This window comes from Bubalus kerabau, chromosome 7 (assembly GCF_029407905.1).
Source record: "Bubalus kerabau isolate K-KA32 ecotype Philippines breed swamp buffalo chromosome 7, PCC_UOA_SB_1v2, whole genome shotgun sequence".
Lineage (NCBI taxonomy): Eukaryota > Metazoa > Chordata > Mammalia > Artiodactyla > Bovidae > Bubalus > Bubalus kerabau.
The window spans coordinates 95,402,106-95,424,230 of NC_073630.1; the positions used below are offsets into that span (position 1 = coordinate 95,402,106).

General features: G+C 41.5%; 1 protein-coding gene and 1 pseudogene across 1 annotated transcript in view; both read left to right on the forward strand.

Annotated features, from left to right (window-relative positions):
- Positions 1-3,398, forward strand: part of FAM47E (family with sequence similarity 47 member E) — a 33,217-nt gene extending 29,819 nt beyond the window's left edge. Inside the window, exons 8-9 of the mRNA XM_055587420.1 lie at positions 552-629; positions 3,021-3,398. Of these exons, the coding sequence (XP_055443395.1) occupies positions 552-629; positions 3,021-3,101 (159 nt within the window). The 3' untranslated portion in view covers positions 3,102-3,398. The remainder of the gene's footprint in view (positions 1-551; positions 630-3,020) is intronic.
- A 3,739-nt stretch (positions 3,399-7,137) lies between these two features.
- Positions 7,138-8,113, forward strand: LOC129657116 (40S ribosomal protein S23-like; annotated as a pseudogene).
- Positions 8,114-22,125: the final 14,012 nt, after the last annotated feature.

Sequence of the window (22,125 nt, forward strand, 5' to 3'; positions counted from 1 at the left end):
ATTTCTTATTATAAATCACGGGCTTCCTTGGTGGCTCAGATGGTCAAGAATCCACCTGCAATGCAGAAGACCTGGGTTCAATCCCTGGGTTGGGAAGGTCCCCTGGAGGAGGGCGTGGCAACGCACTCCAGTATTCTTGCCTGGAGAATCCTCATGGACAGAGGAGCCTGGTGGGCTACAGTCCATGAGGTCACAAGGAGTCGGACGTGACTGAGTGACCAAGCACAGCATAGCACATTATAAATGACAGTATCACAATTATTAATCTCAAATACAGTCTAGACATCCTTGGTCAATAATTATCTAATTGATAAAATGTGTTGCTTATCCTTAATTCAAGAGTAAGAAAAAGACCAGGGAAAGGAAAGTTGGGTATCTTTTGAAAACCTTTGTGGTCATCAACTTCTGAACATTATACACATATTCCCACATGAGAAGGAAGTAGTTTAAAATAAGGTACTTGATAAAGGGCTCAGTGCTTTTAATTAGGACAAGGATGACAGGAAGCTTCTGACAGCTGACTGTTTTTTAAACTGTCGACCCTCTTTCAGGAGGAGTTACTTGCGGACCTTCATGGAGCTGTTGCCTTTAAGGATTTTATTCTGAGCAGGGGCTACAGGATGCCGAGTGTGAGTAAAGGGTCATTTTGGAGAGACCCGCTTAGGGGCTCACAGTTGCTAATGGGAAAGGGGTCAGTGCCCTGATGAAATACTTCTTTTCCAGGCGCACACCGGGACTCAGCCCTGGAGAAAGGGCGTGCTTACCCCAGACAGGGGCCCACAGATGGCGTTTGTTGTTTTGCCCTTTTCATTCTGCCTGTTTGCTTCCTGTTGACTCACCTTCCTTGGGTTTGGCCTTAATGGGACCAAATGAAAGGGATCTGTGTGCAGGGCGAGAGGCTGCTGCTAAAACTGAATCCTCCAGGAATGTTGTCTCCCTCATTTCCACTTCTAAGGTCAAGGAGCCGTGCTGGGGTCAGGACCAACTGGAGCTGGGAGTCACAGTACTACTATTGTGCTGTATGTGGGCAGGAGGAGAAGAGGATGAGATGGTTGGATGGCATCACCGACGCAATGGACATAAGTTTGAGCAAGCTCCGGGAGATGGTGATGGATAGGGAGGCCTAGTGTGCTGCAGTCCATGGGGCTGCAAAGAGTCAGATATGACTGAACAACAATGCAGGGTACAGGAGGATGCAGAGTAGGCCAAAAGGTCACTTCCCGGGCATCCCTGAGGGCTCTTCTTTTTCTCACTTTGTGAGCCTGTGCAGCTGCCCCTGCTGCCTCCCACGTGGAGACTCTCCTGGAAGATGTCAAGAGTCGGGTGGGAGGCTGGTAGAGCAGACGGTTGAGCAGGAGGGCGGGCAGCCTGGAGCTCTGTCCCTAGACCAGCCTGTCACCACGGCAGGAAGCCAGGCCGGCCTGGGGCCTGAGTCATGGCTGATGAGTTCTGAGTTTGTCCAGCGTCCTCTGTGTGCACTCGGCCCGAGGAGTCTTTAGGAGGCCGTGCAGCCAAGATGGTAGACTTTCCTGGAACTACGATACTGGATTTCTTTTTTCCAAGAGTGATAGAACAAACAATAACTTATACTGACTGGCAAATGGTGGAGAAGGAAATGGCAACCCACTCCAGTATTCTTGCCTGGGAAACCCCACAGAGGAGCCTGGTGGGCTAGTCATGGGGTCGCAAAAGAGACACCTCTGAGCGACTAAACAACAACACGCTGGCAAATAGGTATTCTGATCAAGCTCAGTTACAGACTGATTCAGAGTGAAATCAGGCGATGTGAGGGGAAAGTCTACTGTGTGACATAGACCAATGGGCTAAAAGACTCTGTTATAGAACTAGGAATGAAATCTATCCTTTAGCTCTGAGCATCAACTATAGGCCTACTAGATGTAGTAATGTACTCATACACATTTATGCATTTATAATAACTGCATCATTTGCATATACAGCCTACATAAGTATACTTATATGTATAATATGTAAAATATGTGTATATATTTTACATGATTATATAATTGTATAGATGATTATATAATACATGCAAACTTATACTTAGCTTAAATATAATTATGTGTTTATATATATATACACATACACATGCAGACAATTAATATATATTCTTGCCAAGGAGATTGTGTGTTTGTGTGCGTGTGTGTATATATACACACACACATATATATGTTGTAATTGGATATCTTGATATTATGATGACTCATAGTTTTTCTGAATATTCTTAGTGGCAAGAGATTTGTTTTTTCATTTTGCTTTGTCTCCTGTTCATTTAATCCATTCTGTTGATGAACATTTAATTCAATTTCGGGCAAAAAGAAGCATGCCTGAATCACTGGCTACTCTTTTAGCTGCATCAACTGAAGAGAGATGATGCCCCTGGCTACAGCTGAGTCCCATGTGAACACCTGCATGTCAAAACCCTGGAATATTTTCTCCCTTTCTTATATCTTATATCCTTGATTTTATCCATAAGATTTCAACTAAAAGAGAGGAGGAACTCTATTATGGTAAATTATATATATATATAGTCCTTTAGTCATTGCTTAAATTTATATGTGAGCATTTATTCTCTTTTCACTCCCCTAATTTCTGTGTATATACACATTTATATATGTTACATGAGCATAGGTACTTACACATTCCAGTATATGCTTCTGGATTAACTGCTCTGTGCATTACGGACAGCTTCATTCCCTCAGCTACACAGAGGTCCAGGCCTTTAATAGCAGAGATGAGCAGTACAAGGCTGTGCTGAGCTGGGCTGAGCTGGACTTAGCCATAAAATGAGTGTGAATTAATCTCAGCATTTCTGATGATATGCAACTGCCTTCCAAAGTCCACCATCTAGCATGGTCTAGTCATCAACATCAGATGTTGAGTACTATAAGGATACACAGTGGAGTATGAGATTGTGAATTCAGGTATGGTATTGGTTCTGAGCAGACTGTACAATTTTCATTTGCCAATTTTAGCTTCTCTGGTCTTTTTTCTTTTTTTAGTTCCTTGAGAAGATGTATATGAAGAAGGAATGTAAACGTGAGTGTAACCAGAGAGAGTCCTATAAAATAACTCAAGCATAGATGAATCTTGGGAAGATGATTAGACAGTTTTCATTTACTTAGCTATTTCTCTCTTGTTAAACATTAAACAAAATTTATGATGAATGTCTCCCCACAAATGTACAACTTTGACTTGGCAGCATCCATAAAATTTATAACTAATACTTGTAAACATTTCAGAATGGTCTTCTGCTTCAGTTAATATTTTATATATCTTATCAACTATGAGATCAATATTCATATTTGGTGTTCTAACACTTTTGTAGCATTGTCAATATTACATAGTTATATCAACTATTTGTAAAAATAAATAAAATCTTAAGAAAGCTGAATTACTTTCTTGCATTTTTCCAGAGTATTATTTTCCCGGCTTTCAGTGAATATCTCCTTTACTTTTTCTTTACAATATAATCTTCTTTCACTTGAATTCAGCTTACTGAGGATTTTCCCCCATTTTTTGGCATGTTAGTCTTGATAATAGATGTGTACTCATAAGGTCATGGATCATAAAATTTAATGGAAACTCAAGATAACATTATTAAGATTAAATTTTAAAAATATTTTTATTAAAAATGTTAATGCTTATGTTAGGGAAAATTAGGAAATATAGATTAGCAAAAAGAACATTAAAAAATACAAAGAATTTCTGTAGAGTGTGCAATAACTACTCTTTAGTCATTGGAATGCATCTTTCTAGATCTTTTTCTCTAGATAATTTAATCAAAAGGGGTTTATTAAAAGGCTATTGGGGAGTTCCCTGGTGGTTTAGTGGTGATTGACTCCACACTTCCAATACAGGGGGCTTGAGTTCGATTCCCGGTTGGGGATCTCCTGCAAGCCACGTGGTGCAGTCAAAAAATAAAAATGCAAAAAGCATATTGGTTCCCAAAGTTTTATCAGTTACTGTATGTGTCTTCAAATCCGAAATCTGTGGCTGATGGATGACCTTTCATCCTCTGGGACTGTCATGGTCCCATTTCAATAACCTGTAGCTGTAAATGAGTCTTTATGTGTCCAGGCATGTTAGGGTGATGGAGTATATGAGAGAAGCAGTGAGCTGATAGTGTCAGCCTATTGCTGTGAAATGAGTTTCAGTGTTGAGTGGGATACCACAGTGGTGAATAAGCATTCAGGAAGTCTGTGAATGTTGGTGTGGGCCGAAGTTTGTTAAGCAGGAAAGCAAATCCAACTCCAGAATTAGTTGCTTTTCTAGCAAGGCCACTTTTCCCAGACTCCCTTGATGTTTCAGCTCATCATACATTCCCGCATCGTAGCCCATGGGAGCCATGAAGGGAGAGCTGCTCAGCCTGCAAGCATAGAGGAGGAGGCTTCCAGTTGTACTAGGCAAGCTGGGGCAGGATTTTGGCATTCAGTCCCATAATTCTGACTTTCAAGTGTTGAGTGGAGGAGGTGTTGGGGGTGGTCTGGAGAGAATTCACTTATTTCCCTGGACACATTGTTCTTGGCTTTGTTACATTCAAGCCTAATTTATACCAGGGACTCAAGTTTGGTTTTAAATGCCAGACAACTATTCTGCAGAAGCTGTAGCTAGATCAACCTTACTGAATGGAATTTAAGATATTTCATCTAGAGTCTGCATTTCTGCCTCCATGCCCACTTTGCTTATGACATCTCTGGGCAACCTTGGTGCTCCTGGAGAAAGAAGGGGGCTGGCATGCAGAGGCTAGGTTAAACTTTTCCCTTGATTATTTAGTGCTTCCTCTATAGTGGAGTCCTTTGGGTGCATATTCCCAAAGAACCAAATCCCCTCATACTCTGATCCAGTCTGTGCAATCCCCCATATACCTCTTCTCCCAAACCTCCTTGTCACCAGCCCTGCATTCATGATCCTTCCAAGTCTCTGGCTTCTAAGCTAAGCCATCAGCTGCTGACCATTAATTGGTGACACATTCCCCTCAGGCCATTTCTCCTCTCAGGCAAAGTGGTCAACAGGATAAAACGCTTACATTTCTGTCTGCTCGAAAATTCCTCTTCTCAGATGTTCTTCAGGGCCACCCTTGAGTTGGGCTAGAGTATCTAAGCAGTCCACTTGTGGCTGCTGCCATAATATTGTGGAGGTTGTCTGTTTCGTTACCCGAACTTAAAGACTTAAAGAACATCCCCAGGTGAGGCATATAGGCTGAGGAAGATGGCAGTATGGTAGGAGTGGGCACACCGCGTCTTCAATTTCTGGTCAAACCCAGTCCTAAATAGAAAACTGTCACCTGATTATGAGAAACAATATAATTTGGTAATTAAATCTGTGGACTTTGGAGCTGGGGAGCCTCGATTCAAACCCAGCTCGCTCCTTATTAACTGTATAACTATGGGGCAAATTGCTCATCTCCTCTCTGTTTCAGTGTTCTCGTCTAACGTAGGGATGGTAGCAATAACAACAGTACCATCTCCCAGAATTGGGGTGGGGATTAAAAGGAATGCTAGCAGTAAAGTGCTTAGAGTGGAGCCTGGCACACAGTACGCACGCACTAAATGTTAGCTGACTTTATGGCTTAGGGGATCAGATGACCCCCAGTTGACGATGAGCACCAGTCGCTTGGTTACCTAAGGTCTCATGATCAGGCTGCTGTATGAGCCGGTGCCAAGCAACAAGCTGAGATTGGTTCTGCTAAAGGAGAGTGGTTACATGCCACGGAGCTCACAGCTCAGCTGCAAAGCCCTGGGGGCCTGAGCTCTGATTCGCCTTTCTGGCCGTGCCGAAGCTCCATTCAGCCACTCTCTGTGCCACAAGTGCTTCAAGCATTCTGGCTTCTCTGGGTCAGAGGGCAGAGATTTCTGGACCATCTGAAAGCCTCCTCTCACTTCAGGCCACCCTCCAAGCTGGCAGCCTCTCAGATTACTAAAGAAATGAGCTGAAACAGCACATCTAAATCTGGCCTCCAAAATCCAAAGAGTAGTGCGTGTAGCACATCATTATATGTTATTTCCAACTCCGAAGTGTAATAGATGTAAATAACCTCAGGAGCGTAGATGCTAACAAAGAAGGGGTCAATAGCCAGGAAGTAATGAATTTTTGAGTTTTATTCCATTTGGCTTTAATATAATTTATTTTAATTGTAAGTGTATTTAAGTTTTTAAAATTTATTTACTTTATTTTTGGCTGTGTCGGGTCTTAGTTGCAGCACGTGGGATCTTTGTTGCATCATGCGGAACTTTCATCTTGGCCCATGAACTCCCTAGTTATGGCATGTGAGCTTAGTCACTCTGCCCAATGTGGGAATCTTAGTTCCCTGACCAGGGATGGAACCCGAGTCCCTTGCATTGCAAGGTAGATTCTTAACTACTGGACCACCACGGCAGTCCCCTTAAGTCTTAATAATGACTGTGTTTAACAAACAGCTCACTAAATTCTTGAAAATTTAATAATTGGCTTTTGTGAGCTGGGATAAACTGTCTCTAGCGTTACTAATGGTAAGATTCAAGTCAGTGGCCAGGGGTGGGGGGAGGGTGTTAGGGGTGAAGAATAAAAAGAATTGTCCACCCCAACCTCCTTCTGGGTTATTTCCACAAAAACTATTTAGGAGTCTTCATGCAATGTGGGAAAAACCTCACCACAGAGGGGAGTAGGGAGAAATTCTCTAACAAGGAAGGCTGCATTCGTCTGGGTCTTTATTGCTGTTCAGTCGCCAAATTGCGTCCGACTCTTTGCGACCCCGTGTACTGCAGCATGCCAGGCTTCCCTGTCCTTCACTATCTCCCAGGGTTTACTCAAAGCCTTGTCCATTGGGTCTACCAAGGAGCAAATGACAAAATGGCATTAGAAGTTTGAGAGATTTATTGGGGTTGGGAGTAGGAGAACATAGGGAGTCTTTAGATTCTGATGCATGTGTGATTCCCTGTGAAGGAAAGAGGGAAGGAAAAAGAAGACTTGAGTAGGAAGAATTATGACTCCAGCACAATTCAAGTAAAGGTTTGGCCAGGCCAATGGGGAGACCTCAAGTCAAGATTGACAAGAGGAGGTGTCTCACATTTTGCTAAAATAGACCTGCCTTGGTAGGTCTGCATGCTCAGTCATTGGCTGGGACCAGCCCAAGAGAGCATGACCTTGGTGAGAGGGTGAAAGATCCTGAGGGGTAGCAGCTGGGTCCATCAGTCACTTGTACTCCCTGCAACAGGCGATCCAAGCAACATATTTTCATAGGGTTGGGAGGTGAGGGAACATGAAGCCATCTGAACATTCCCATATGGTCACAGTTCAGCATTTAGGGTCTCACTGTTTCCCATCAATAATCTGCCTTCACATAAGAGACTTGGCAAAGCTGTGAATTCAAATGGTATTTAAAAAAGTTTTTTTTTTAATTTGTTTTATGAAGATATAGTTTACATATAATAAAAGTTATTCATGCTAAGTGTATAATTCTTCTATATTTGACAATATATGAAATCATGTGACCATCACCACCACCATCAAAATACAGAATCTAACAACATTAAAGTTTCCCTCTCACTCCTTTGCTCACCGTCTCCTTTCCTTCAACCCTGATCTCTGTCTTTCTCTGGCTATTAGTAATTCTTTATTACAAAATAATTTCAGCATCCCAGAATATATAAAGGAATGTAGCTCTTTTGCTCAGGCCCGTGGCACCAGCAGGACGGGCAAGTATCGTGGTCTTCGTACTCCCAGGAAGCTCCGTAGCCACCAACGAGACCAGAAGTAGCATGATAAACAGTACAAGAAAGCCCATTTGGGCACAACCCTGAAGGCCCACTGTTTTGGTGGTGCCAAGGGAATTGTGCTGGAAAAAGTAGGGGTTGAAACCAAACAGCCAAATTCTGCCATCAGAAAGTGTGTCAAGGTTCAGCTAATCAAGAATGGCCAAAAAATCACTCCTTTTGTACCCAATGATGGTTGTTTGAATTTTATTGAGGAAAATGATGAAGTTCTTGTTGCTGGATTTGGTTGCAAAGGTCATGCTGTTGGTGATGTTCCTGGAGTCCGCTTTAAGGTTGTCAAAGTAGCCAATGTCTCTCTTTTGACTTTATACAAAGGCAAGAAGGAAAGACCAAGATCATGAGTTTTGATGATGAAAGCACAATAGTAATCAAGTTTCATATACCAAAAAAAAAAAAAAATGTAAAAGCTTGCTCATAAATCATTGCCTGGCTTCATCAGTCCTAGCAACAAATGGTATTTTAATTCAGCAAATTAAAGGATCATTTCTTTTCTTTCTCTCAGTTCATCAGCTCTAAGACATGAGATTTTTATAGAAAAATCCCAAGGACTCTCTGATTTGGTGGGATTGTGTCTGTTTCAGAAAAGGCCCACAAATTATTTGATACCCTCTCTTCAAAATGCATTGTCTAATTTCTTTCCCCTTGAGTGTGGGCTGTGTACACTTGATTTTAAGGAGTAGAATGTGGGAGAAGTGATGAATTGTCACCTCTGAGACTAAATCATAAAAGGCATTGTGGATTTCTCCTTGTTCTCCCTTGAGTCATTTGCTCTAGGATAAACTAGCTACCATGTTGCGAGGAAAGGCCCACACAGCAAGGAAATGAAGCCTTTTGCAAATAGCCATCTTAGAAGAGCTCCTCCAGCCCCATTAAGTCTTCAGATGCAACTGCAACCCCTTCTGACATCCTGACTGCAACCATCCGAGAGATACTGAGCCAGAATCACCCAGTCAAGAGGTTTCTGAATTCTTAACCCATAAAAATGACTCTAATGCTTGTTGTTTTAAACCATTTAACTTAGGGATTATTTGTTATGCAGCAACAGATAACTAATAGATTTTTGTCCCTAGAATTAGGATGCTATAACAAGAATGTAAAATGTGGAAGGCATAAGAATTGAGAAATAGGTTGAAGCTAGAAGAATTTTGAAGAAACTGTTAGCAGACGCCCCACAGATTTTGAGGCTGTGGGTGAAGATTAGCAGGAAAATGAGGCAAATGCAATTGGAAATTGGGAGAACTGGTCTCCTTTTTCTGCAATGGTGGTTTAATCACCAAGTTGTGTCTGACTCGTTGTGACCCCACGGACTGTAGCCCACCAGGTTTCTCTGTCCAAGGAATTTCCCAGGCAAGAATACTGGAGTGGGTTGCCATTTTCTTCTCCAGGGGATCTTCCTGACCCAAGGATCAGACCCATGTCTCCTGCTTGGCAGGTAGATACTCTGCCACTGAGCCACCTGGGAAGCCCCTTGTAATGCAATCAGAGAAAGCAATGGCACCCCACAATAGCAGGAGGTTTATCCACACTGTCACCTGAAGTAACATGGAAAGTAGAATAGCACCTGATGAATGGTGATGTCTAAGGAATTTTTTATACAGAGTGTTGAAGGTATTGCCTGGTCTCTTGCTGCTTATAGTAAAATGCAAATTAAGCCAAAAGGACAGTTAAAAGCAATCAGGACTTCATGCTTTTGAAAACTCCTGGCCTTCTCACATGACAACTGATCTTTAAATTAAGAAATGATTTGTAGCAAAGATTAAATCCAAAAGGACACATAAAGGACACAGCCAGGGAAACATGGTCTAAAGATAAATCCAAGGATGTTATTGTCAAATCCCTTGTTAAGATCTCATAAAGATCAAAGATGACGCTTCAGAGGACATTTAGGCAGACAAAATTCTAATGAAATTTTTAGTGTGCCTCGCGGTTTTAATCAAACAATGGAGCATCTAAGAAATTGGAGGGTGTTGTTCTTCAGCAGACTCTTAAGGTCGAGAAGGGCTTATTGCAAAGAGATTTGTGGATTTGGCTCTTGAATAATGATGTGGACTGAATAAGATTCATAGGAGACCTGCAAAGTTTTTTGAAGAACTGGATTGGAATAAACATTGCCAGCTTGGACTAAAAGTGGGTGTGTCTGAAAGGGGATGAGTGTATTTTGCAGGTGAGATCAACATATATAATTTGTATCTGAAGGACAGGCTATGCTGATCTTAGACTATGTCCACAAGTTATTTGATTTTCTTTCCTGCAAAGGAAATTTGGAGGGGTTAAGCTCTCTTCTTGAAGGTGGGCTGTACTTAGCTGCTTACTTTTTTTTTTTTTTTTTTGACTGTGTGGTCTCAATAGTTGCAGTAGGTGGGCTCTCTAGTTGTGGTTTGCGGGCTTAATTGTCTCTCAGCCTGTGGGATCTTAGTTCCCCAACCAGGGATGGAACCCGTGTCCCCTGCATTGGAAGGAGGGTTCTTAACCACCAGAGAAGTCCCTACCTGCTTACTTCTAATGAATAAAATGTGTCAGAAGTGGCAAAGTGCAATTTCCAAGACGAGATTATAAAAGGCATTGTACTTCCTCCCTGCCTTCTCTTGTATCACATGCCATAAGGCAGTTTTTCAACCTCAGCCCAACTGATGTTTGGGACATGGTTATTTTTTGTTTTGAGGGGCTGCTTGTGCATTATAGGATGTTTAGCACCATCTCTGATCTCTACTCACTCAAAATTCCCCTAAATTGAACTGTTTTGTCAAAGTTTATATACATATGTATATGCACACACACACACAAACACACACAAATTTCCTTATTTATTCTGGCTTTTTTTTAAAGGCTTTGTATACCCAAATTGCCCTTCAGAAAGTTTGTATCTTTTCCTACTTTCACAAGTTGAATCTGTAGATCTTTTTTTTAAAAAAAAAAAAACATTTTTGCCAGCATTGGTTTTGTCTTTCAGAAATCTTTGCCAATATAATAGACAAAAATTGGTATCTTGTTTTTATTTTTTTTATTATTGGTGACTTTGACCATTTAAGAAATGATTTTGGTCTGTTGTATTTCTTTGTGACTTAGCCCATTTTTTTCCTGGTGCATGAGCAAAAACATAGGACTTACTTTCTTTTTTTCAACTTTTTATTTTATTGGAGTATAGCCAATTAGCAATGTTGTAATGGTTTCAGGTATACAGCAGAGCAACTCCTCCACACATATCTAAGTATGTATGTCATAGTCTAAGACCAGCAACTCCCCAAACTCTCTTCCCACCCGGGCTGTCACATAACATTGAGCAGACTTCCTTGTGCCGTAGGGTAGGAGGACCTGCTTCCTAGGGCAGGCAGTTCTGCATATTTTAATGAGGAGGGCTGGAGAAGCCCCACTTCCCTCACTACCCATCCTAGGCAGGTGCCCAGTGTACACAATTATTCCTTTAAAAATTTATTCCTGTGGCCAAAACTTCCAAAACTATGTTGAATAGTAATGGTGAAAGTGGGCACCCTTGTCTTGTTCCTGACTTTAGAGGAAATGCTTTCAATTTTTCACCATTGAGGATAATGTTTGCTGTGGGTTTGTCATATATAGCTTTTATTATGTTGAGGTATGTTCCTTCTATTCCTGCTTTCTGGAGAGTTTTTATCATAAATGGATGTTGAATTTTGTCAAAGGCTTTCTCTGCATCTATTGAGATAATCATATGGTTTTTATTTTTCAATTTGTTAATGTGGTGTATTACATTGATTGATTTGTGGATATTGAAGAATCCTTGCATCCCTGGGATAAAGCCCACTTGGTCATGGTGTATGATCTTTTTAATGTGTTGTTGGATTCTGATTGCTAGAATTTTGTTAAGGATTTTTGCATCTATGTTCATCAGTGATATTGGCCTGTAGTTTTCTTTTTTGTGGGATCTTTGTCAGGTTTTGGTATTAGGGTGATGGTGGCCTCATAGAATGAGTTTGGGAGTTTACCATCCTCTGCAATTTTCTGGAAGAGTTTGAGCAGGATAGGTGTTAGCTCTTCTCTAAATTTTTGGTAGAATTCAGCTGGAAGTTTTGGCCACAGCAATCAGAGCAGAAAAAGAAATAAAAGGAATCCAAATTGGAAAAGAAGAAGTAAAGCTCTCACTGTTTGCAGATGACATGATCCTCTACATAGAAAACCCTAAAGACTCCACCAGAAAATTACTAGAACTAATCAATGACTATAGTAAAGTTGCAGGATATAAAATCAACACACAGAAATCCCTTGCATTCCTATACACTAATAATGAGAAAACAGAAAGAGAAATTAAGGAAACAATTCCATTCACCATTGCAACGGAAAGAATAAAATACTTAGGAATATATCTACCTAAAGAAACTAAAGACCTATATATAGAAAACTATAAAACACTGGTGAAAGAAATCAAAGAGGACACTAACAGATGGAGAAATATACCATGTTCATGGATCGGAAGAATCAATATAGTGAAAATGAGTATACTACCCAAAGCAATCTATAGATTCAATGCAATCCCTATCAAGCTACCAACAGCATTCTTCACAGAGCTAGAACAAATAATTTCACAATTTGTATGGAAATACAAAAAACCTCGAATAGCCAAAGCGATCTTGAGAAAGAAGAATGGAACTGGAGGAATCAACCTACCTGACTTCAGGCTCTACTACAAAGCCACAGTTATCAAGACAGTATGGTACTGGCACAAAGACAGAAATATAGATCAATGGAACAAAATAGAAAGCCCAGAGATAAATCCACACACATACGGACACCTTATCTTTGACAAAGGAGGCAAGAATATACAATGGATTAAAGACAATCTCTTTAACAAGTGGTGCTGGGAAATCTGGTCAACCACTTGTAAAAGAATGAAACTAGAACACTTTCTAACACCATACACAAAAATAAACTCAAATGGATTAAAGATCTAAATGTAAGACCAGAAACCATAAAACTCCTAGAGGAGAACATAGGCAAAACACTCTCTGACATACATCACAGCAGGATCCTCTATGACCCACCTCCCAGAATATTGGAAATAAAAGCAAAAATAAACAAATGGGACCTAATTAACCTTAAAAGTTTCTGCACATCAAAGGAAACTATTAGCAAGGTGAAAAGACAGCCTTCAGAATGGGAGAAGATAATAGCAAATGAAGCAACTGACAAACAACTAATCTCGAGAATATACAAGCAACTCCTACAGCTCAACTCCAGAAAAATAAATGACCCAATCAAAAAATGGGCCAAAGAACTAAATAGACATTTCTCCAAAGAAGACATACAGATGGCTAACAAACACATGAAAAGATGCTCAACATCACTCATTATCAGAGAAATGCAAATCAAAACCACTATGAGGTACCATTTCACACCAGTTAGAATGGCTGCGATCCAAAAGTCTACAAGTAATAAATGCTGGAGAGGGTGTGGAGAAAAGGGAACCCTCTTCCACTGTTGGTGGGAATGCAAACTAGTACAGCCACTATGGAGAACAGTGTGGAGATTCCTTAAAAAACTGGAAATAGACCTGCCTTATGATCCAGCAATCCCACTGCTGGGCATACACACTGAGGAAACCAGAAGGGAAAGAGACACATGTACCCCAATGTTCATCGCAGCACTGTTTATAATAGCCAGGACATGGAAGCAACCTAGATGTCCATCAGCAGATGAATGGATAGGAAAGCTGTGGTACATATACATAATGGAGTATTACTCAGCCATTAAAAAGAATACATTTGAATCAGTTCTAATGAGGTGGATGAAACTGGAGCCTATTATACAGAGTGAAGTAAGCCAGAAAGAAAAAGACCAATACAGTATACTAATGCATATATATGGAATTTAGAAAGATGGTAACAATAACCCTGTATACGAGACAGCAAAAGAGACACTGATGTATAGAACAGTCTTATGGACTCTGTGGGAGAGGGAGACGGTGGGAAGATTTGGGAGAATGGCATTGAAACATGTAAAATATCATGTATGAAACGAGTCACCAGTCCAGGTTCGATGCACGATACTGGATGCTTGGGGCTGGTGCACTGGGACGACCCAGAGGGATGGAATGGGGAGGGAGGAGGGAGGAGGGTTCAGGATGGGGAACACATGTATACCTGTGGCGGACTCATTTTGATATTTGGCAAAACTAATACAATTATGTAAAGTTTAAAAATAAAATTAAATTAAAAAAAATTTATTCCTTTAGTTTGTTCTCCTTCTAGATTTTAAAATTTCAAAGCAAATCCGCTGTCGGGCATTGGTGACACATCAGCTTTCTTTTTGACATTTTATCAGATACCAATACATGAACAGTGCATGGTTGGGTGGGAGCAGGAGGCAGTTAAAGAAGAATACTGAAAAGAGGAAGAAGACAATAAACCAGATAATGGTCACTTCAAACTTTGCCTTAATCATGGTTTTGCTTAGGTATATTCTTTTCTAGGGCTTCCCTGGGGGCTCAGGCAGTAAAGAACTCACCTGCAATGCGGGAGACCTGGGTTCAATCCCTGGGTTGGGAAGATCCCCTGGAGGAGGGCATAGCAACCCATTCCAGTATTTTTGCCTGGAGAATCCCTATGGACAGAGGAACCTGGCTACAGTCCATGGGATCGCAAAGAGTCAAATATGAGTGAGTGACTCACACACACACACACACACACTCTCTCCCAAGAATATAACTGTTAATTCTTTAAAAATATTTTTTCAGGACATTCATATCTTATATTTTGGTAAAACAGTGTTTCACTGTTCCTGATAGAACATAGTTTCACTGTTCATTCATTCAATAAATGTATAGTTTGAGGCCTGACTATGTAGGACTTTAGGCACTCTGTGGGACTCTTTAGGGAAAAACCTATACATTCCCTGCTTACGAGCCTATTCTCTAGTGTGGGAGACACACCATTAACAAGTAATCAAAGAAGATAACATGGTGAGTGATGGATGCTCTAATGGTGATCAGTGAGATTCCAGAACTGAGAATAATTGACAGCAGTTCTGCTGGGCTGGTGGTGTAGACATGGCTTTGGAGGTGGAGGTTGAGGAAGATTCTGATCTATATTTACTTCCTTAGCAGTTGACACCTGGTGGGAGTGAGCATCTTTTATTCCTTGCTACAATTATTTGAATTGTTCCCACTTGGGTGGAGGGTCGGCATGTGTGGCATGGCCTGACATGACTGATTAGAAGTAGCAGAGAGTGCCTACTGGCTCTTCCTCTTTTTGTGTTCTGGACCCACTACCCTGCTCTGGGAGCCCCCAATGAAAGTGAAAATGTTAGTAGCTCAGTTGTGTCTTTGAGACCCTATAGACTGTAGCCCGCCAGGCTCCTCTTGGTAGCCATTTCCTTCTCTAGGGGATCTTCCCAACCCGGGGATCAAACCTGGGTCTCCTGCAATTGTGGGCAGATTGTTTACCGTCTGAGCTGCCTGGAAAGCCGGGTGCCCCCAGCACCACACTTAATGGTTTCCGTTTTTCCCTTCCTGATCGCCTCTCTTCCTCTTTAAACCTTCTAAATTAACCTTACTCCTTAGTCTCTTTGCTGCTTAAAGTGAAGCCCACACACCAGCAGCATCATTATCAATTGGCAGCTTGTTGCAAAGGCAGAATCCCAGACTTGCTGAATAGGAATCTGCACTTAGCAACATCGCCAGTGCTTTCTCCACTCACTCAAGTTTGAGAAATCCTCGTTCAGAGCTATGCTTCTCATTGGTCTGTGAAGGCCCTTCTCTGGTTATTTACTTATTTATTCCCCTTTATTCCAAAGCCCATTCCTATCCTTTCACTCAACAGAGGTACTCCCTTAAATCTGTTTAAGAACTGGCCTTAACAGATGAACAAGGTCCTACACAGGAAACTATACTCAATATCCTATGATAAACCATAGTGGAAAAGAATATGTATAACTGAATGTTTTGCTGTACAATAGAAATTAACACAACATCGTAAATCAACTACACGTCAATAAAATTTTAAAAAAAGAATTGGCCTTAAGCCTACACTTTTAAGCCTAAAGAGTGTTATTATGAGAGCATATATGTATTTTCAATGTTATTGTACTAGAAATATTATTGCTTCCTACATTTAGTCACTAATATGTATCTAAGATTTAATTACATTGCTGTATAGATCAACACCATTGTTCTAATGACTTCATAGCATTTTATCAGCATCCACTATGTTTTACTTACTATTTGCCCATGATGGGCAGCTAGGTGGCCTTGAACTTACCATTACCCCAAATAACACGTGTACCCTTACAGTCTTGTCCAAAGTTTCTCTGGGCCATACATGCTCAGGAGTGGGATTGCTGGGTCCTGGGGTATACATATATGTAATTTCACAAAATTCTTCCAGATTATTTGTCCCTGTTTACTGTAGCCACTGGGCTTCCCTGGTGGCTTAGCTGGTAAAGAATCCGCCTGCAATTGGGAGACCTGGGTTTGATCCCTGGGTTGGGAAGATCCCCTGGAGAAGGGAAAGGCTACCCACTCCAATATTCTGGCCTGGAGAATTCCATGGACTTTATAGCCCATGGGGTCGCAAAGAGTCAGACACAATTGAGTGTCTTTCCCTTTCTTGTCGCATCAGTAGCATCACATCTCTCTAACAGTTGCCTTTCAGGGGGATGTAAGATGGTGTAACATCATTGCTTTAATTTGCATTTATCTGACTACTAATAAATTTGGGCATTTTTGTGTCTTTTTGTTAGTCATTCATTTATTCAACCAAAAATTACCCTGAGTGCCTATTATGTTCCTGGCACCAGGTAAAAGCATCCCTTGTTGATTTTATACTGGATCTCATGTCTTTTTTTTTTGGATCAGTTTGTATGAGTTCATCATATATATACATATTAATGCCTTGTCAGTTTTAACAACACAAAAGTCTGCTCCCCACATGAATCTATCTGCTGTCTGCTGTCTGCTATCTCATTGACCCGATAGCCTTATTTTGATGAAGTCAAGAAATTTTTTGGCCTTTTCTATTAAGATTCTCTGGGCTTCCCAGGTGACGCTAGTGATAAAGAATCTGCCTGCCAATGTAGGAGACAGAAGAACCTCAAGTTTGATCCCTGGGTTGGGAAGATCCCCTGGAGGAGAGAGCATGGCTACCCATTCAAGAATTCTTGCCTGGAGAATCCATGGACAGCAGAGCCTGGAGGGCGACAGTCCATAGGGTTGCAAAAAGTTGGACACGACTGAAGCGACTTAGCACTCAGGCACACACATTATGATCTCCTGGAGAAGGAAATGGCAATCCACTCCAGTATTCTTGCCTGGAAAATCCCATGGACAGAGGAGCCTAGCAGGCTACAGTCCATGGGGCTGCAAAAAGTCAGATACACCTGAGCAAGCACGCACACAACATTATGCAATATTACAGTGGCAGTCTCTTGGATTTTGTTCTATTAGTAGTAGTTTAAGCATTTATATTTAGGACTTCATTCTATCTGGAGTCCACCATTTTACGTGGTACAAAGTAGTAATCTAACTTTATTTTTCTCTACATAGTGAACTTGTTCTCCTGACACAGGTTTTCCTTTGCTCTCAGGGTTTCATCATTCAACCTAAGAGATCTCAGCCTTGAGTCTATTCTGGGAAACAAGATGAGTCAGAGGTTTGCAAACAGTTGCATTTGGAAATGTCCCTGTGAAATCTGAAACTGGGCAACTCCAATGTTGACTGCTTTGCAGAAAGGTTTGACTTGTGGTTAATGTTATGTGGAGTAGCTGGAGCCAGAGGCTTGACAGCAATGGACAGGTGCTGATGGTGAGATGTTTCTCCTACAAGGTGAGGGCTTGTGGAGAGGACTTAAAAACCAAGAGCAAGGCTGAAATTTACCGTAAATGTTGGAATACTACCAGGGGGATTGTCTAGTATCACACATCCAAATTTGCACACTCGCAGCAAAATGTAAGCTTTGAAATTTGGACATGATTTAAAAGTATTAGGGGGCAACGTAGCTAGCGTTTCAAGCATGAGTCCTGGGAGGTCAACACTGGGTTCAAATCCTGGCTTGGTCGCTTAGCAGCTGTTTGACCTTGGGCAGATTATTCCTCTCAGGGATTTAACATGAGATCATCCTTATAAAGCATTTAGCTCAGGGCCAATATGTACTAGGCATTCAATGAACAAAGACAATAGAAATGCTTATTACATAACAGACTCTGCATTCTGGGGAATACAAAGAATAAACAAACTCTGACCCCCAAGGGGTGTACGATCTAACACAGGGATGAGATAAACTACACAAATAATTATACCATAAGAGAAAGCTCGAAGTTTGCTCTAAGAGTATTACAATATGTAATCAGAGTTCAAAGAAAAGAATGGCATATAAATCTGGGGGCTGGGTCTGGGGCTAGGATTAGGGGCTGGGGAAAAGTTTCATGGAAGGACTTGGCTTTGGGGAAATGTCTAGACCAATGAGCAAAGGCTTCTGCAAGAGAGTGCCCATAGGGCTAGAGTATAGATTAATGATAAGAGGAAGGCCTGTTGGATTGTGTCATGGAGACCTTGAAGGCTGAAATGGGGTTGGATTTAACCTGATAGACAGAGAAGCTCTGCTCTGAGCTGTGCATTGAGGATTAAACAGGAGTGGCTGCTGAGTGGATTGCAACCAGAGGGGAAGGAGGTGCGGGAGGATGGTATGGTCTGGACAGGTTAGGTGGGGTCTGAATGGGGGCATGGGCACTGGGAGTGACAGGTAGGGAGCAACGCAACAGGTCTGTGATGGAAGAATCCACAGGACTCCCAAGGCAACCTCTTCCCTAAAGCCACTTCCTTCCTACCAGCTCTCCTTCCCTTAAAACTACGCCTGGATTTCCTTTCTCTCATTTAGCTGATAGATAACCTCACTTATGGACCCCTTTGTATCTCAAAATGTTTCTTTCATTCCTTCTTTTCTTTTTTCATGCCTGTTTCCTCCCCTCCTTTCCTCCGAGGCCGCCCCTTCTACTGGTGTTCTTGACCCTGCCTTTCCTCCTCATGGAATCTCCACCAAGGACTTCCTGTCCTTCCTCCTCATGTCTTCCTGCAGGTCTCCCCTGGCTCGCTCCTGCTTACAAATGTGCCAGGTGTCTCTCGGGCTAGAAGAGCTTCCCTTGGATCTGGTTCTCTTCTCAACTGATACTTCAATTTCTCTCCTAACCTAAGCCTCCAGGTTTTTCCAGAGAGGGTTCCCTCCAAGTCAGCCTTCACCACCTTCACCCCTCAGTCTTCCAAAGCAAGCCCCCACCTCCACAAACACTGCAGAGCCACCAAGGGCATCTTTGAGGTCGAATCCAATTGTTTTTTTTTTTTTTCTCAGCCCTCTATCCACGAGGCTCTGCTGAGTGATAACCCCGTTTTCCCCACGCCACCTTCCCTCACTGTTCTCTGTACTTGACTTTGCAAACAAAGCTCCTGAACCTCTCTTTTCCTAGCTTTTCCTTCCCACCCTCTTTCATCCCTGCCCTGCAACAAGGCCCTGGGAATGAACAATCTTTTCCTGTACAAGTTAAAGGAGAAAAATTTATATAAACATGTATATGTTATCCACCCTCTGGAGTCAGGCCCCAGCTAGGATCCTCCTGCTCTGTGTGCTATGGGTCCACAGACTAAGATTGAAAGCTTGGTAGAAGCAAAGGGAAATTGTATTCTTTGATCAGAGTATGGGGAGGTAAGGGCTCCTGCTCCAGAGCACAGCTCTCCCTGTGGACAAGGCAGTTCTATAGGGTCCTGACACTGGGGAGTGGAGGGGAGGGGTAGGGGTAGAGTTCTCATTAGGCAGGCTCAGCCGTGCTGTTTCAGACTGCAGTGCTCACTTGGTGTCTCTGCACAAGTCCTGCCACCATCATGCACAGCAGTCCTGGGCTGTGCACTCTCATCGCATGTGTCAGATGCAAGCTCTTTGCCTGTGGCCCTCTGTAGGCAAGTGAAGCTAGACTAAGCTAGCTAAAGGTAAAGAAGAGGTTAGACCGTATCACCTAGATTCCATCTTGTTTTTCTTGGGGATTCCAGCGGGGTTTTGCTGGTGACAAGTATATTTATTTTATATAAACTTGAATATATATTTATATATATAAAAGATTCCCTGTTGGCTCAGACGGTAAAGAGTTTGCCTGCAAAATGGGAGACCCGAGTTCGATTCCTGGGTCAGGAAGATCGCCTGGAGAAGGAAATGGCTACCCACTCCAGTATCCTTGAGTGGAAAATCCCAAGGATGGAGGAGCCTGGTGGGGCTATAGTCCATAGGGTCACAAAGAGTCGGACACAACTGAGGTTATTTATAAATATATATATATATATAAACTTAAATATATAATATATAAATAACTTTAAAATATCCATCTATGTCTATTTATACTCCATTTAATAGAATAATAATCAGTGAGAAAATGGGCACTTCATTATGGCCCCTAAAACATATCATCAAGACATAATTGCAAATAAGTAGCAATATGGAGGCACCCTTTCAATCTTTCTTGCAATTATGCCAAGGACTGAAGTTAGGCTCATTCTTTTGTTTTCCCTCTGGAATATTAGCGTCTACCATGATTTAATTGCCACTTCCCTGTGAGGAATTTCCAATATCTCCAGCCCTGACCCTCTTCTTAAACAATAGACCCCCAGTCCCGATGTCCTGAGAGTACCTCAAACTGAACCTGTCTCGACAGAACTCATCATTTTCCTCCCTCATCCTACTGAATCTGCCACCCTTTTTTCTTTCCATCTTCCTAGGCTTCAAGATCTTTGTAGAAGCAAAGAGCATTATTTTGAAATTGTATAGTGATAAATACAGTATTGTTAGTGCTGTAAGAATGTTTTTAGAATATGTGGCTGTAGACTTTTAACAAATATGATAGTGAGTGGAATATATTTTTTTAAAAACAGCAACAAAGAAATCGATGAGTCAACATTTAAGTTTAGAAAATCCAAATAAATAATATTCTTTAAAAATGCTGCATGATAAACCTAATACAATTATTTTTACAATGTAAATAGAATTCTGATAAGTTGGGGAGAATTATGTTTTTCTTCCTTATATTTTTAATAAATGAAATAGTAATTGATGACAACAATCAACCTTGACTAAGAGCCTTCTATGTATCAGAATTGAATAGAAGGACTTGCATTCTAGGATTTTATAGATCTTCTGGAATTTCATTCATTAGCACTTTGATTAAAAAAAAAACTAAGTGATGAAGCAGTAGCTAAAGTTATCAGTGAGGAAAAAAAGAGAAATGTTCAGGGATTTTCATATTATTTGTAAAATCACTCTATTGCCTTGAGTTTATAGAACTTAAAAACAGCCTATGTATGACATGTTTCACTTTGACAAAAGGAGATGAAATAATCCTAAATTATTCTACAAAATTCTATTAAAAATTTGATCTATAATAGTCTTATAAGAAGCAATTAGTAAGAGTCCATAAAGAGTTCAGTTCAGTTCATTTCAGTCACTCAGTTGTGTCCAATTCTTTGAGACCCCATGGACTGCAGCATGCCAGGCCTCCCTGTCCATTACCAACTCATGGCTGCTGCTGCTGCTAAGTCGCTTCAGTCGTGTCCGACTCTGTGCGACCCCAGAGACGGCAGCCCACCAGGCTCCCCCATCCCTGGGATTCTCCAGGCAAGAACACTGGAGTGGGTTGCCATTTCCTTCGCCAATGAATGAAAGTGAAAGTGAAAGTGAAGTCGCTCAGTCATGTCTGACTCTGTGCGACCCCATGAACTGCAGCCTACCAGGCTCCTCCATCCATGGGATTTTCCAGGCAAGAGTACTGGAGTGGGTTGCCATTGCCTTCTCTGAAACTAACTCGCAGAGTTTACCCAAACTCATGTCCATTGAGTCAGTGATGCCATCCAACTATCTTATCCTCTGTCGTCCCCTTCTCCTCCTGCCCTCACTCTTTCCCAGCCTCAGGGTTTTTTCCAATGAGTCAGCTCTTCACATCAGGTGGCCAAAGTATTGGAGTTTCAGCTTCAACATCAGTCCTTCCAATGAACACTCAGGACTGATCTCCTTTAGGATGGACTGGTTGGATCTCCTTGCAGTCCAAGGGACTCTCAAGAGTCTTCTCCAACACCGCAGTTCAAAAGCATCAATTCTTCGGTGCTCAGCTTTCTTTATAATCCAACTCTCACATTCATACATGACTACTGGAAAAACCATAGCTTTGACTAGATGGTCCTTTGTTGGCAAAGTAATGTCTCTGCTTTTTAATATACTGTCTATGTCTAGATTGGTCATAACTTTCCTTCCAAGGAGTAAGTGTCTTTTAATTTCATGGCTGCAATCACCATCTGTGGTTATTTTGGAGCCCCCCAAAAATAGTCAGCCACTGTTTCTATTGTTTCCCCATCTATTTGTCA